At 40.6% G+C, this 17,424-nt stretch overlaps 1 protein-coding gene across 1 annotated transcript in view; it reads left to right on the top strand.

The window, feature by feature from the left end:
- Nucleotides 1-17,424, top strand: part of mtor (mechanistic target of rapamycin kinase) — a 110,723-nt gene that overhangs the window by 18,946 nt on the left and 74,353 nt on the right. Inside the window, exons 19-28 of the mRNA XM_033630095.2 lie at nucleotides 2,165-2,415; nucleotides 2,553-2,639; nucleotides 5,328-5,495; nucleotides 10,467-10,579; nucleotides 10,916-11,078; nucleotides 11,563-11,655; nucleotides 12,003-12,149; nucleotides 12,761-12,903; nucleotides 13,887-14,049; nucleotides 15,877-16,022. Coding sequence (XP_033485986.2) covers nucleotides 2,165-2,415; nucleotides 2,553-2,639; nucleotides 5,328-5,495; nucleotides 10,467-10,579; nucleotides 10,916-11,078; nucleotides 11,563-11,655; nucleotides 12,003-12,149; nucleotides 12,761-12,903; nucleotides 13,887-14,049; nucleotides 15,877-16,022 — 1,474 coding nt within the window. The remainder of the gene's footprint in view (nucleotides 1-2,164; nucleotides 2,416-2,552; nucleotides 2,640-5,327; nucleotides 5,496-10,466; nucleotides 10,580-10,915; nucleotides 11,079-11,562; nucleotides 11,656-12,002; nucleotides 12,150-12,760; nucleotides 12,904-13,886; nucleotides 14,050-15,876; nucleotides 16,023-17,424) is intronic.

Here is a 17,424-nt window from a genome sequence, read left to right on the forward strand (position 1 = left end):
CACTGTAGAAGAATCCGGTAAGTCTAGAAAATTACATCACTTTCTCTAATGCAGCCTGTAAAACCAGGAAGAGAAAACACCTATGATATTACGATATCCTAAATCTAATATCTAGTCTCATATGGAGATATTGATAAATTGCCTAACCCCACTTGCAAGGTGAGCAAGTATTACTCTTAATGTTCTAGTCAGCAGTGATGTTGAATTGTCTTGACCCAGCTTTGGGTTTTAGCTGGTTTCCCACTGTGCAAATGCAGCACTCAGTTAATTTAAAGAGGGGGCTTCATTCTCTGCTAATCTGAACTCAGCCTTTGCCCTGTGATTAATGTAAAATTTATGTAGCACAGAGGAAACATGTATTTCTCTATATCCTGTTTATAATGTTCGTGCATATCCTGTGCTTCATGTCATTTAATTTGTAACTGTGACTGACTGAAACTTAAATACGTGGGAACCCATATCATTGTGCATGACCTCATAATGCCAAAACATGAATGAAAGCAGCTCAAAAGAGAAACAGTACTATGCTTATGGTGGCAAACAAAGTTATAGTTCCATAGCTGTTCTTGGGGTTTAGACAAGACAAAACAAACCAGGGCACAGTCATCAGCTGCTGCAGTCCAGCTTCGTCTTCCTCTAAAAACCCTTATATGAGTTGTTGTCTATTGCTATAACACAGGTCGGTGCCAGAACTGACAAGCAGCCAGCAGCAACAAGCCAACGATATCAGCTCTCCTTTCTCATCAGCCTATTATTATTGTCAAACTCCACAGCCAGCCCCAGAAGCCCTTTCAACTGTTTAGTGGGAAGGAAGAGGTGTTGATTTGGATGGTAAGGGGGGGGGCTGTTTGAGAGGCCATAAATCACATTGATATACCCAAACTTAGACACTGGAGAATTATTGCTTGACTAATGGTCTCTGTGTGTCATGACGGCATAGCCTTCTGTCCTACATAGTCACAAGGGCTGGGCTGATGAAGTTATAGTTGGAAATGGATTTATAGTCGTAAAATATGCCCCAATACTTGTGATGGTATGATCACATTTGGAAAGCCACAAATAGTTTATATGGGCAGTTTTTATACTTGAGAATTGAGCTTAAGTGTTTTTTTACAGTCTGAAGCTTATTGCTTCTGACTGACACCATTGCTGGCTTCACATAGTAAGTTAAAGCCAAAACTGTGATCCAAAATAAGAGTTTTAGCCCACCAACAAAAATCAAAGCACCCCACCACCACAGATTTTGAAGAAAGCAGCTTCTAATTTGGGACACAGCTTAAACATATTGTGATACTGTGATACACTGGCAATCTGTTTAGGGTTTGATTTTCTATACCTCCGCTTTGACGACAGACATGACGAGAGGCATTATATTTTTGGGTTTGTGAATGTGATATCTCACGAATGCCTTGAGACTCAACAATGAAATGATGAGAATTAGGTGGTCAAAGGTCAAAGTCACTTTGGCCTGGTGTCTGTCCCATTTTTGTGAATGCGACATCTCAAGGCCTTGAGGAATCTCCTCGAAGTGGCACAAACATCTACTTGGACTCAAGAATGAACTGATTAGAATTTAGTGGTCAAAGGTCACCGTGACCTCACAAAACATGTTTCTGGCCATTACTCAAGAATTCATGTGCTAATTATTACAAAATTTCATAAAAATGTCCAATAGGATGAAATGATGAAATGATGATATTTGATATCCAAAAGGTCAATTTACTGTGGAATCATTATGTTCTGCAAAATTATTTTTTGGCTATTACTTCTTGCATCATATCTCAGGAACAGAAGGGGAGACATTTGGTCAGACACTAAATGGTGACTCTAATCTTGAGACTGTGCTGATTGATCTTCTGTGCTGCTGAGGGGAAGATGTGTGTGAAACATCCACGTTTTCACAGACATGAATGCAAACTGTTACTGCAACTTGACTGGTTCACAGAGGCATAAAACCACGAGGCAGTAATTCTAGTTGTGTCAGGGTGTGCTTCTTGTTTTAGTCTGAGACCCTTAACAGTGATTCTAAAAAAATATAGCAGCGACTTTTAGATGATTGCACACCATACAGCCATTTCTTCCTCAAGAGTGTGAGAAGTTGCAAATGTTGTACGATTCATTTGCAGCAAAAATGACTGAACTGTTGTGTTTCCCTTCATTACAGCGGACTACAGCACCAGTGAGATGCTAGTGAACATGGGTAACCTGCCATTGGATGAGTTTTACCCCGCTGTAGCAATTGTAACTCTGATGCGCATCCTGAGAGACCCCTCACTCTCGAACCACCATACCATGGTGGTCCAGGCTGTCACATTCATCTTCAAGTCTCTAGGCCTCAAGTGTGTCCAGTTCCTGCCGCAGGTCATGCCCACTTTCCTCAATGTCATCCGGGTCTGTGACGCCAGTATCCGAGAGGTAGGTAGCGCTACAGAATAAGAGGAAAGAGGCTGTCTGGTTGATTTGTTATCTGTTTACCTCTGGTGAATGATGTCAGTTATTTTTAAAGCAAGTCTCTCACTCTTTGTTTCCTCTGTGTTTTTTTTGTTCTCTAGTTCCTCTTTCAGCAGATGGGAATGGTAGTGTGTTTTGTGAAGATCCACATCCGCCCCTACATGGACGACATCTTTACCCTCATCAGAGTGAGTAACTGTGTCAACATCCCTCCTTCTCCCCCCTGCCACCGATCCCAATCCCTAAACACTGATCATCCAGCCTCCCTTATTTTCCTGTGAGTCAGGCAAACAGCTGCAAACTCTTAATTGCACTCAGTTGTGCTCTCTACTTCCCTCATTAGGAGTAATGTGTTGAAGGCCCAGGGATGAAGTCTGGCCCCATGTCACACAGCAGTACACATCATGTGTGGTTTGGTACTCATTAACAAGATTAGTGATGCTGTGGGTCTGGGAGAGTGAGAAATTCACGTCATTTGGATAATATTCTTTTTACTCTCCTTTTTAGGACCTCCTAAACATATACATGTATTTGAAAATGCAAAAATGTTTGAAATATTTTCCCCCTCTATTTAAGAAAAAAATCTGCCTCCGTCCACACTAGAACGCAAAAACAACTCTAAACGTTCGCTGGCGTTCGCTGGCATTAGCTGCCTTCTGCGGTCTGCACTTGTTGCAAAGGTAGTAAAGTCTACAGGCTAATGTTATCTATTTCAAAACAGCAACTGTCGATCAACGTTGATTCCCCTTCGGTATAAGGACAAAGGAACTCACTCAAACATGCGAGTGATGTTTTCCCTCCATTCCTCATTGACCACAATCCCACTCCTGAAATTGTCCCACCATCTGCTTGTTTGACTGGGCATGATCCAAAACTGCCTTTTCTGATGGACTTGTAGCAATACTCGGTTGAAGAGTGAAGTAGTCATTAGACCAAGCAGTGTTGACAATGCGTAAACAAACTAGTAGTCTGCCATTGTTGTTGTTGTTTCTGACACATGCTCATTACATGAAGCAATAATGGGCATATGTGCATTGAGGAAATTATGTTACTGTTCACCAAACATTACATTCTACATTACTACACAGACACAAAGTAACCAGAAGTTTGGAAAATCTGCACCCTAAAATGTGTTTTCACAAATCTCTGTTTTATTTGCCTAAAACTCAGTTTGCATGTGGACAAGAGTCCTAAACGTAGGGCAAAATATCTGTTCACAACAATATCTGTATACATGTAGACAGGGCCTTAGAAATGCTTATTGTTCAGAATTACACTTTCTAACAGCTCACATTGTCAAATTCAGAGAAAACTGGTGAGGATTCCTGACATTCACCCACCAACTGCTAAAGCCATAGCTCTTGCACTTGCACAAACACACTTGTCTAGCACATAATCATATAGCAAGGCACAAAATATCATATGACTGTCCTTGTATTGGAATCTTGGTAACACTGTTACCAGCACTTTTTCTATGGTGGTAACTCCTCCTGAAGGAAAGTAATTGAGAGAACTGAACCACTGCGCCTCGAGTCCCTCTGAGTTAATAAATTGCAAGTGAAACAAAGAATCTATTCATTTTTCTCCAGCTCAGCTCCTGCATCCAGATGAGGGGGCTGGAATAGCCATTCAGGATGTACACTCACCCCTCTCTCTAGTCAGCTGCCACAGGCAGGGAAAGCAGGAAGTCGGGGGCTGCTTGAGATCTCTGGTCACTGACAAAACACCTCGGCCAGATCTCACAGCTGAAGCCCATTGACTGATTGACGTATTGCGTGACTTCAATTCTTCCACCCTGACTCCAATTGCCATTATCTCTTATGTACACAGTGGCCATGCCTAGATTTTCCAAAACGGTGTTATAAGCCACACAGACGTGATGTCAGTCCCCGTGGACAGGAAATTGTCCCCATTCCTCGCCATCTAGTATCGTGACCCTCTCTGCCTCTGGCAAGTGAAAGCTTTGTATTTCCAGAGGGAAATCTGTCTAAATGTCTCTGTCACACTCAACTCATTGCTGGAAACACATTTTGACCCAATTTTAGACCCACACAAACACTATAGGACAGCAGGGAGGATGAGGTAGTGTTTTGTACTAAGTTCTTTGGATGTACCCTCTGAATATTAAAAATTTATATTCAGAAATTGGACTCGCTTGAATTGAGGTCACTCTCTTTCAGGACAAACGTATGACTTACTGCAACAGTCACATCTGTCTGTTAACTTAGGTGTTATTAGTTTGTGCATTTTTTAGATCACACTGAGGATCATTTTGACCAAGAGATTCTCTAGACCAGGGTGTCTGCAGGTCCTTAAAACGATGTCTTGAATTGAATTTTATGAATATTGGGCCTTAAAAATCATTTAATAGATTTACATTGAACTTGCAGGGTCTTAATTGCAACATTTTATCTAATTTTATTTATCCATCTTTTAATTTCTTTTTGGCAAGCTCCTCTGTGTGAAAGTTCACATTCTGAAATCTTTAAACCTACCACTGAACCTAATACTGTCTTTTTACTTTATACTTGCACTTTCCTAATCTCAAACTGTAGATTAACCTAACTCAATTTAAGAACCATATTCCTGCTTAAAACCTTCCTGTGCACCTTTGATTGATGACCACATGGGTACAGCTGAGCTAATACGTACCTGCAGTGCATATAAAGAATAAGATAAAGATGATTTGTCTGAAAATGAGACTTACATTTGTTTTAATAAATAATCTTGAAATGTTCTCAAAAAGCATTACATTTAAATGTCTGATACCTGTACACACCTTGCTCTAGACAGTCTGACCTCTTAACATGACAAGAACAGGATTCTTTATGATGGTATTTTTGATACATGCCAACATCTTATGTTTTGTTCCGTAGGAGTACTGGACACCAAACAACCCCATGCAGAACACCATCATCCTTCTGATCGAGCAGATTGTGGTGGCGCTGGGTGGAGAGTTCAAGCTCTACCTGCCTCAGCTCATCCCACATATGTTGCGCGTCTTCATGCACGACAACAGCACCGGGCGCAGTGTTACCATCAAGGTCAGTGCAACGTGTTGCAGTTCACATGACTGAATCACCACGACTTCTGTGCGAATAAAGGCCGATAAATGGCTAAAGTTGTGTATCTCATTATGATTTTAAAAGTACAGTTTGTGATTGAAGTGCACAGAGGGGTGTATCCCAGCCACCAGAATTAAAAAAAGGCTCTAAAGAAGAGCTGCTGTGCCTTATTAATTGATTCACAGGGCTTTTACTGCACAAAATAATACTATATAACAACTATTATTGTTTCGCAAGTTTTTTTTGCTGTAAAACACATTTTTTTATTTTATGATAAGATGAGAAACTTCGCAAAACTTTCATTAATGTGTGTGAATGTAAAAGTGCCGTCATAATGATTACAGGTGGAGCCTTTAACTGTAATACATGGATGTTTAACATGTCAGAATTACAGATCAGGTAAAAAAAATTAAGGAGTTGTTTTTAAGTTCAGCTATTGCAGCAGCAAAACTTACAGAATTAATCAGGGAAGAAGAAACACAAACATAAACATTAAATTGAAAAAATAAAAATAGTAGATTTTACAAATTAGGAGGTTACAGGAACGAATCCAGGAAGGCTGGAATTGACATTGTGGTTATAGAGCTGGAACAGCTTTAAAAAAGTGCTTTTAAAACTCTCAGCAGAGGCTTAACATATAAAAGATATTGCTTGGAAACAGGTTAATGCTACCATGAATGCTTATTCAGCAGAGTGCAGAGCAATAGCTGAAATAAAAAAGAAATTGAGTCATTTGAAAATACTTGCAATAAAAACAGACCAGACTGCCTGCTGTGGCCCAGTGCATCATCAGAGAGGCCTCAGTGCGTTTTAACGATGCGCCCCTATATATTCCATCAAGTATCAAGTCCTTGAGCAATGCAACATTTTCCATTTTGTACAGTCATTGTCAGTTTCTTAGTGTTGCCTTTTCTTGCAATATTTAACTATATTTTAACTATTTGTGACTTTTGCTTTCCAATTGACATGGGTGACAATTATTCAGTCCTGCCTATTTAGGACGAACTCATAGAATTGTTGATGTAGAGCAGGTAATTAACCTGATGAATCACAGTCTGATGAAAGTAAAAAGGTTGAAAGAATGATCTTGATTACTCGTAGCAAGTAGCTTCATTACTTTTGATAATCTGATCTCTCTAACTAATCAATCATCCTGTCATTCAATCAACAAAAAAAGCTAAAGTTTGATGAATGAGATTTAAAGGTACCCTGTGGAGTTTTTGACCACGAGCACTCTTGTGAGCAACATGACATGACTTAGGGTGGCTAATGACATTACCGGCTGGAAAGGCGCTCGCAGTCCACAGGCAGAAGTAATACAGTCTCTTTTTTATTATGAAATATTATATTGAATTAAAGAAATAAAGTATGTAGCTCATGTGTACTATCCTAAAAAGCACTGGCATTAACTCTGTGCCCGCATGTTTCTTTTGTCGAAGTATAGATACTACAGTAATGATAATGAAAAGGAATTCTACAGATCTTTTAAGTCAGCATAAACAAGCTTAATGAAGTCAAATACTCAGTTGCTGAGATGGGGGAAACTGACTTTCTCTCCACCCTCCATTCCCCCCACAAATAGGGCATTTAAGTGACATGTGCTGGATTTGGTGTGAATGCAGTCTAACGCTTTCAGCAGTTTGTAGCAGTAATGCACCAAGAAACATTCTCAATGCACCAGTAAAGGAAAGGAAGAAGATTGCTCGCTAGCAAACATGGATCTTAATAATGCAGGGTCTAAAATATTTCACTGTGTTATATTCAGCATGCAGGTTAGGATACAGGTCTGGGATACAGACAGTGTGCGGCGAGTAATACTGACTTTAAACAATCTTGTTTGCACGCAACTGGGTACCAGTCTAATCGCCAGTTAGACAGAAATTTGCTTCACATTCATTCGATGTGCACTGTATGCACTTTGCGCATAGTTCAATATATTTGGCACTGTAGAGCATGGCACCAAACCCCTAACTTCTCAGAGTACCTAAATATGTGGCAGCCTCATCACTCTGAAATCTCTCCAAAACAAAAAAGTGCACTTCTGTCAGTCCTGTGTGTGCTCGTGTGCATTTTGGGCCTGTGTTTGTAACAAAGGAGTGAAGCAATTGAATTTCTCCAAGAGGGGTTAATAAATTACACCTTTTTCTTTTTTGACACAGAACAAATTTGTGAACCGCTGTTGGTAGCATGCTCCAGCAGTTTATTTTCACAACCCAACACACGCTATTTCCCGTTCCCACGGCTTTTGGCCGGGAATGGAATATGGGAATAATAGGAATAAATTTCGTCATGCGGATTTCAGCCAGACTGTACTGTAAGTATTCTCCAAGCAGGACAAATCCTTTGCATCAGAAAGATGTAAGGAAAAGAGCAAAGAGTACTGATACACTTCACACAGGGAGCTGTCACGGAGGAGAGTTAAAGTTTATTGCCCATAATTGATAAAAAAAAAGAAACAATAATAGCATGTCCTAATAAAGCATGGCCCCAGATAATGTGTTATAGAACTGATGTATATTTTTTGGACAAAGTTGACCATTTAGCTCACTTTTGACAGCTGTACTGATAAATTTAGCAAACGTGACATGTTATGTGTCATAAATCTGGTAGAGAACGCACGCTAACTAGATGGAAAGGATCATATGTCAGATTTGAGTTGTTATTCGAGTAGATAACTTAATTTTCCAGCACAGCCAAGCTGGAGTGTGTTTAGAAGTACTCCCATCACTCGACACTCTTTCAGAAGGCACAGGAGCACAGCCCTCTGTTGACTTATTGGGGTGCCGTTTTCTTTTTGTGGTTTCCATAGATATCCATCAAGACCATTCAGGTCTAAGCCATTCACTTGTAATACAGCAGTTCAAAGACAGCATAGATCTGTAGTTGACACACTCTCTTGTTTCAGCAGCTGCTGCCAGTAGTTGTCTGGGTTTTCCCTCAAGCCCTAAATCATGGTTTGGGCACAGACCACAAAGACAGAATCACAAGAAGCACGGTCATCTAGTGCTCTCTCCTCTGGTGCTGTTTTGTCTCAGAGTCTGCAGTATTAGATAACCCAGCAGCCCACCGTCTGGATAGTCTATAACTCAGACCTCGGTCTGGAGCCTAATCTTTAGTACAGGAGTGGGGTCATGAATTGGGGGACCTGGGAATTGGGTTACCCTCTACTCCAAAGGAGAAGAAAAGAAAAACATACTTCGATCATTTCAAGGAACTGTTCTGTCCAGCCCCCCCTCCAGCACTCACATACACACTTGTACACCTCCACCTCAGCTTCCTGCTGTCTCGCCAAGCGCAACTTAGACGTGGGGGTGGAGGTGCTGGGAAAGAACGGAAGTGGTCATGGTGTGTGTTGGGGGCTGGGGTGGGTTTGTTCATTGCAACATACGTCATCCTTTAGGACCACCGTCCTCCATGCGCATTCCTCACACATGCTCAACACGACATGATGTGACCATTAGACAAAATTACAGGAGCTTTCCTCAAAAAACAACCACAGAGCTAACTTTACGTTTTTTTTTTAAGATTTGTTGTTGAGTGCTTGCTGACTGGATGAAGGTGGCAGTCGTAACACCCAGTGAGCCCTGAAATCTTAATGATCTCTATATGCATTTATAGCTTTATACTCAGACATGAGTTCATGTTTTGTCATGACAGCTTTGAAGTGGTTGGGTGTTGATGCATTAGAAATCAAAACGATGATATACGAATACATGATTTAAGACGTGTCTGTGCTCTCAGACAGTGCAACCAATTAGAATCCCCTTAACCTCTGCACTGAAAACATCATCATAATATATGCTACCATTTGTTTTCCATCTCAACTCTGCTGCTAATTACAATCATCCTGATGACACTGATTCATTTTGCATAATTTAAACTGGCAAGGACTGCCAGCAGATTCCTATTAGAAGGTGATCTTGTAATGAGTGAGTTAGGTGACACATAATGTGCATTAACAGCAATCTTAATCACACTATGCAAGTTGGGTCTAATAAAATCTCGGTTGCAAACTGTATCAAACAGTGTGACATCATGATAGCGACATGATGGATAGTGCAATGAATGCGTAGTCAGTCTTAATTTTATGCTGTAAATGGAAAAAATAAATGCAGGCAGAAGCTGGTCATTAATTTGTATTATCAATCATGGCTGATCTCAGGTTTGGTCAGTGTATTGTAGTGGTGCCAAGATGTGGGTTGTAGTTAACAATTCATAAATCAGTTGATCATTTTATAGACCAAAGAACAGATCGATTAATTGAGAGAATAATCCACAGATTAATCGACACTGAAAATAATTGGTGAGTTGCAACTCTAGTCATACCACCAATCATCTAAGAATTTAGTTCTAAAATTTTGACAAAGTCATAAGATCACTGTTTGAATGTAAAGTGGCCTTAATGTATAACTGTTTGTTCATAATTATGGTTATGGTTATATCATTATGGTTTACATAAATTTCTTTTGGTTTTATGTGACCATATGTGTCTTTCTTTTTTCTTTTAGTATTTGTTTGCATTTTTGCCAAAGAACAGCTAAAATGTGCTTTGAAGATCTCCAGTGGGGTTCATACCTGGGACATCAGGGTTTCATAGTATACGCCTTACAGTTTAGTATAGTAAATGACTGGCCCAGCAGTACGCCCCACATTGTGTGTTTCTGTTTGAACCTGAAAAATGTCATATTTGCAGCTCTTTTGCCCTTTACTATATTTTATGGTCTGTACGCTGTGGAGTGACATACAGATAAGATATTCACTCATTTACTCACTCATTCATAGCAATGCATAGTTTTCCTGGAAGGCTAGCATGTGTGCCAGCACCTTCCAGCTTTTCTTTAGGGATTCCTAAGAAAAGGCCATTTAGCCATAACAAGCTCATTAAAATGAACTGCTTATGCTAAGTGTTTCGGTATGTGGGACTGAGCAGCGTGTGCTCTCCTTTTGCAGATGCTCAACGCCATCCAGCTGTTCGGTGCCAACCTAGATGACTACCTGCACTTGCTGCTGCCTCCCATTGTGAAGCTGTTTGATGCCCCTGATGTACCCCTGCAGGCTCGCAAGTCAGTGCTCCACATAGCTGTCCCTGTACTCATGTAGCTGGAGTTTTGAATCTAGTGAGAAGTAGAAAGAAAGTCCATTCTTACTAGATTTCAGATTTTTTTTGAGATGACATTGTTGTTTTATCTCCGAAGTCTGATTATGATTGTATATACACTTGCACCACAGAAATTAAAAAATGTAACTGCACAGAAGAATGGGTTTCCACTGGTAGTATTCTTTAGAGCATAACACTTTTATGTGCACTTTTGAGTCCTTTAAAGCACTCTATGTCCATGTTAATGTTTGAGTGAAGCTAAGCGTTTTGTTTTTATCTGTTTTTCCTCTGTGTGACTCAGAGTTGCCTTGGAGACACTGGACAGGCTGACAGAGTCCCTGGACTTCACAGACTATGCTTCTCGCATCATCCACCCGATTGTTCGGACACTTGACAGCACGCCTGAGTTGCGCTCTACCTCTATGGACACCCTGTCCTCGCTAGTGTTCCAGTTGGGAAAAAAGGTAGCTCTGACTCTCCCCAGGGCTCCTTTTAGATGTAGCTATTTTTCAAAAGGCTACTTTCAGCCTCCCTGCTGCTGGCTTCACATGAACAGCATTTCGGTAACCCCTCCACCCCCCCATAGTCTTTATTACTTCCTGCCAGACTGCTGATGTCATTGACCGTTTGGCGGCAGGGGGTGGTGTTTATGAGAGTGGATGAGGTCACATTTACCCCTCCTTCTCCTCCCATGCCGTCTCCTCCCTCATTCCAAAATCCTCCTATCGTTCTCAGGCCTAACCTCAGAACCACCAGCCCACGTGCAGCCTCGTCTGGCAACAAACGTGCAGGGAAAACTTTTGATGTGAGACTCTTGGTGGTTAGAGACAAGTGCCGGATACTCAGTTTTTTGGCTTCTAGCGTGGGGAAAAAGGTGGCCAGACTAAACCACATAAAGCACTCACACATCCTTTTATTAACTCTACTTCCCTTTCCCTTTATTTTCAGTACCAGATCTTCATTCCCATGGTAAACAAGGTGATGCTGAAGCACAGGATCAACCACCAGCGTTATGACATACTCATATGTCGCATTGTTAAGGTGAGTCCCCCAAGTATATACAGGTTTTCTCAAAAACACTGAGCACATTTTCAACATGCCTCCTGTAGTCACTGTTCTTTGCCTCTTGCCCAGTCAGACCCAAACATTATAACCATTCATGACACATTGTCAAGCTATAAGTTACATAATCACAAACAAACAAAACTTTTGTTTTGATACAATGCATCATGAGAAAGTCATTGCATTGCTCTGTTTATCAACAATTATCCGTCAGGAAGGAAATGCACCTCTACATTTATAAAACATGTTTTGAGGCTTGACTCAAGAATTTGTCTGTGGGTGGGCTGTGTGCGTGTGTGGCCTGTGTGTGTTTGTGGTCATTACAGGGCTATACTCTAGCTGAGGAGGAAGAGGACCCTCTAATCTTCCAACATCGCCAGCTTCGCAGTAACCAAGGTGACACTCTGGTCAGCGGACCGGTGGAGGCGGGGCCTATGAAGAAGCTTCATGTCAGCACTACAGCACTTCAGAAGGTCAGAAGGGATAATTGTTATTTTACTTTTAAAACTGTTCTTTTAAATCACACGTTCATAGTGAAACGTAACAAAACAAATCTAGTGTTTGTTTCACTGCCATAATTGTTAACAGTCGGTATTGTGATTGTGTATAGTAAACAGTCCTGTGAAAAAGCCCACAGTTTACTTGTATTGAAGACAGAACAGACCATTTGAAAAACCTGCACAAATAAGCAGAGAAAACAGTGGATGGAGATGCTTACATTCAGGGCACAAGGGGTCACAGAGTGGTCACAGAGTGGTGTGAAATATGAAAATGATGTGATTTATTTGCTACGGCCTTCAAAGACACCAGATCTCTACCTAGTTGAATACCCATGGGAGATTGACTTGTGTAGATGGACGTGTTGCACAGCATTCTCCACCACCATCATCAAAGAAGCAAATGAGGCAATCCTATGGAGGAATGCAGTTCCATTTTTTCATGACTATCAGCAAAAGATTTACGAGTGCATCTCCTCCAGATCATCCCACACACATTACCTGTGACACTTAGGTCTGGAGAAACTGAGTTTCTCCCACGTAGTTCCCAGTCCATTCTGAGATGGATGATGTCTGTCTCTTCACAGGCTTGGGGTGCTGCCAGGAAGGTGTCCAAAGATGATTGGCTGGAGTGGCTCAGGCGCTTGAGTGTCGTCCTGCTCAAGGAGTCGTCCTCCCCAGCCTTACGATCATGCTGGTCACTGGCCCAAACCTACATTCCTCTTGCCAGGTAGGCTACTTCCTTAAGGTCAACCTCTGTATCTCACTTCCTTGTCGTCTATTCCTTCTTTATTTCTGCCTTATAAAAGTTCTTTAAAGGAGCTGTTAGTGATATTCAGATTCTGGAGCAGGATCATGTGCACACAGTTCTCAACATGCAGGGGGTTGAGCTGGCGGCTACAAGCTAACAGCTAACTCAGTAAACTGCACTATCAACAGCAAAAGTGCTGACAGAGCTAACACTGTTGGCTGCCATACGCTATCCCAGCATCAGCAGTAACAGCCAGTTGAGCACAGTGCAGAGTGACGGTGATGAGCTAGCCAGTGGGATACACACACAGGGACTCACATGCAGTAACATGCATGTGCAGCTGGCGCGGTTTCCACAACAATCCACAGAGAAACTTGGATTACAACACAGCGGTAGCGTGACTTCATTCTCTGCTTAGGATGCCATTACTTCACTGTATCTTCACATAGCAGATAGTTGTTTGCTGCTATATTAATGCGCTGAATGATTCGTTCAGCTCCTTTAATTTTCCACATCCATAATAGACCATAACCACTGAAAACATTTACATAATTGCCATAGGAGAGACATAAAAGAATTTGAAGCTGTCTTTTTACTTAGCACTTCTACTAGTGTTAGGAAAACTGAGGGGTTCGGACAGGCACCACTGAGAAAAGCAGTGAAACTGTTGTTGTGGATCTGCTCAATGCAGAGCTGCTTTCCAGATGTGACTGTGCATTACTGTAGATGTAATGCAGGTTGTCACTGAAAAATCCTTGTGCTCTGTAGTCAAAGCTATAAAACAACAATGTACCTGCATATACAGTGATTCTTACAAGTTATAAACTAATCTTGCCACTGATTGATGTGCTGCTCTCCCAAATTCAGTTAAAGCCTGCTTCTGTGAAATATCAAAATCAATTGAAATGTGTCACATGTGTATCTTTGTTTTAATGTGTAAATACTGTTTCTGTGCTCCACAGGGACCTGTTCAATGCAGCCTTCCTGTCTTGTTGGTCTGAGCTGAGTGAGGACCAGCAGGATGAGCTCATCCGCAGCATCGAGTTGGCTCTCACCTCCCAGGACATCGCTGAGGTTACACAGACTCTGCTAAACCTGGCAGAGTTCATGGAGCACAGTGACAAGGTCAGCATCGAACTGCAGCAGCTGCATTAAACCACAGAATCACTGTGATACAGTTTAGACTGAAGCACACGTCAAATTTTATTAGGGGGCTTGCAGGTCTATATCTTGTTGAATTTTCCAAATTAAAGTCCTCCTAAATTCAATGTTTGATATTTGGCAGTGCATTTAGAGGGGTGATAAATGAAGCTTTTCATGCCTCATAGAGTTTCATCTCAAACCACCCATCATAAATCTGAGAGGGTTAGATGCTTTTCTCTGTTACCAGTGACTCAACTATAGCATGTCCATTTTTGAGCTTTTTATGAAACAGGCGGTCCAGCCCCTTTGTGGAGCAAAAAGTAAATGCCAAAGGGATGTGCATGACATTACATCCACTACATGATATTGAAATGCCATTTGAAAATAGGCTGCGCTTAAATAGATCGGTTCAAACATCATCTGTTTTAATGTTGTCCTTGTGGAAACACAAATGATGGTAAATTTTGCTCTGTTAATTTTATGTCTTTCTTTGTTATCAATCTTTCTTTACATTTAGTTGTACGTGAACACATTCGGTGTTTGAATTTATGCATCTACCGGAAAATTTACATGGTGAACCAGGTGCAAGGCAAAGTTTATGATCTCAAATAATGGAACGTGCATAGAGGCAACTAATAGATTTGTAATGCCAATAAGAGAAACCACCCAAATATTTACTTTGCCCTCATATTTTATGGACACACCTATGTTACAGTTTACCGGAGTCAGGATACCTACGTCACAGGAACGGTGATGTGGGTGCAATCCATGTGGTTTTCAATACAAAGGTGTTAAGATGGATTTTGTGTTGTAGGTTTGATGTTTGCCCCAACTGCAGTATGTTGTACTTCATAACAGTTAATTAAAAGCTATCACAAGATGCATTTATGCACATTTTCAATTTGCACATCAAGAAATCTGAGTGGAAATGCCAAAAATTTGAAAAAACTCAATTCAAGTATTGCAAAAATTCTTTTACGCTAGGGGGTGGTGGAAATGCACTGTCTTTGCGGAAGCCAATGTAAGCTCTTTTTGACATCTCTGGATGGCTTTTAACACATTTATGAACTCAGGGCTGTTACCAGAATTCTTTTCAGAAGTACAGAGCTATAATATGAGTTGCCCAAAAATATCTATTTCCATGGTCCATGGTGCTCTCCACACATCAGAAGCCCATCAATGCACCTTTTCTTTTCCCAGTTTACTGAAAATTTGGTAAAAATTTGTGCTACATTTGGATGGAAGCCAGACTATTGTGATATAAATAGGAACAGGAATGTAGGAGATAACACTTAAAAACCACAGCAATATTTGTTCAACAGATGTGTCAAGACTACCAAAAAGTTAACAGAAAAAGCCTTTAAAGATGGCCCGTTAACTTAAGTCCACTGTTTGACCACACATGTTGAGCTAATTATTGGCGATACTGTTACGTTCAGGGCAGAGACCATCGTGGCTCGGTCACAATATAGTATTTCAGCGGGGATACCCCTGCTGTGAGGCTGCAGACAAACACATATAAAGTGTCCTGTATTGAGCCAGTGGAAAGAAGGACGTAAGATGTTTTCTGTAGGCCACCAGACACCCTTTTGCACATGAGCTTAATTATTTCAGTCATTCACAGTAATTGTGTTATATGGTAAATAAGTCTTTGAGACTTTAGCAGAATAATAAGTTCTTGATGATGCAAAGCCTACAAATTGCTGATAGAGGATAGAAGAGGTCACAGACTGACAGCTGTAAATTAAAGATTCATTTTATTAAGGAAACAACTTTGGTTATTTTATTCAATTACTTTACTTTTTTCAGGGACCTCTGCCTCTCAGAGATGATAATGGCATTGTGCTGCTTGGTGAGAGAGCTGCCAAGTGTCGTGCCTACGCCAAAGCTCTGCACTACAAAGAGCTGGAGTTTCAGAAAGGGCCTTCTCCTCTCATCCTGGAGTCTCTTATCAGGTAGGTGGTCTGAAAACCTCAGAAGCTTTGTTTTTTCTTCTTTTTTAATGAAAACAATGCATGGCTTTTACTAATTGTGAGAAATTGAACTCTGTGTTTCTTCATTACAGTATTTGACTGAAAATAGCAAGCTCACATTTTTTTCTTGATAGGGTAAACCAAGAATAACATAGAAATAACAGAGATAATAACTTACTGTTAGGTTATGTATTTCTCCTTTGCTCCAAGTAACAATTTTTCAACTGAAGCTATAGTAGAGCCAAAGGAATATGTAGCTTCTTACATAGCTATAATATGTAGCTTCTTCAAAGTTAGAACTTCCTGTGACAAACAGTTTCTTGGTAACATTGAGACTATAACATGAGTCAGTGTTGGTGGGAGGTCTTTTCCTGCCGGAGTTGAGTCATCCTCGTCACAGAAACTAGGTTTGACAGGTGCCTCTGTGATTAACAGTTACTGCATTAGAAGTTATTTCTTACAGACAAACATTAAACTATTCTCTCAAAGTCAATTTTTATTCAAATAAATACACAGAAAAAATACATTACACATATTCTTCTGTCCCATAAGTCTTTGATATTGTCTGTCATCTTTTCCATCCCTTTTTCTCATCCTTCTTTATTTCTGTGCCTTTGGCATGGCATGGAGAAATCTGTTTTCCAGGCATCTAATTGGACGCTTGCCTCCTTTTCATCTAAGAGTGTCTGGACTTGTGTTTCTCGGGGGCCTGTTTTCAATTTCTCAGGAGCCTTGATGATGATGAATGATGGGAGCCGGCACTCTGGTGTTTTCAATATCCCCATCTGGTTCTCACCTCTCCAGGATTTCCCATAAAAGATCTAGAGGCCGATGTGCAAAAGCACTACGTAAACCTGGCTGTACTGAGTGGCTGCTGTATTTAAAGAAAAAAAAAAGTTCATATCTGATGAACACTTTATGATGACGAGGAGGCATCGTCACTGCTATTTTAGTTCTTGATGAGTCATGATGTTTTTAGATGAGTTTGGGATTATTTCAGGGATTGTTTTTGGAATTCTCTTTTATGGCTCTTCAGTTGAAATTCAGGGTATTCAGTCTGATTAGGTGACATACTCATTATAGTACACCCTTTATGAGTTGTAACTGATATAAATAAAGTGTGAGGAATTTTAAGAAAATCAAAATAATTAGTTTGTGGTCTGACGATATTCTCAGGCCCCATAGCTTTGGATAGAGCCAGGAAATTGGTCACATTTTCCCCATATTTCCCAACAGCAGAGGAACATAGTTAATTGAGCATTTGGCCTATGGTGTTATTGGTACATCATACATGTGGTCTTTAGATTAACTTGGAGTAGCCATTTGCTTCTGTTTTTCTGATATTTTGTTGAATTTGACAATCTCTATTCAAATGTAATGTTGG

The sequence above is a fragment of the Epinephelus lanceolatus genome, chromosome 8 (assembly GCF_041903045.1).
Source record: "Epinephelus lanceolatus isolate andai-2023 chromosome 8, ASM4190304v1, whole genome shotgun sequence".
NCBI lineage: Eukaryota > Metazoa > Chordata > Actinopteri > Perciformes > Serranidae > Epinephelus > Epinephelus lanceolatus.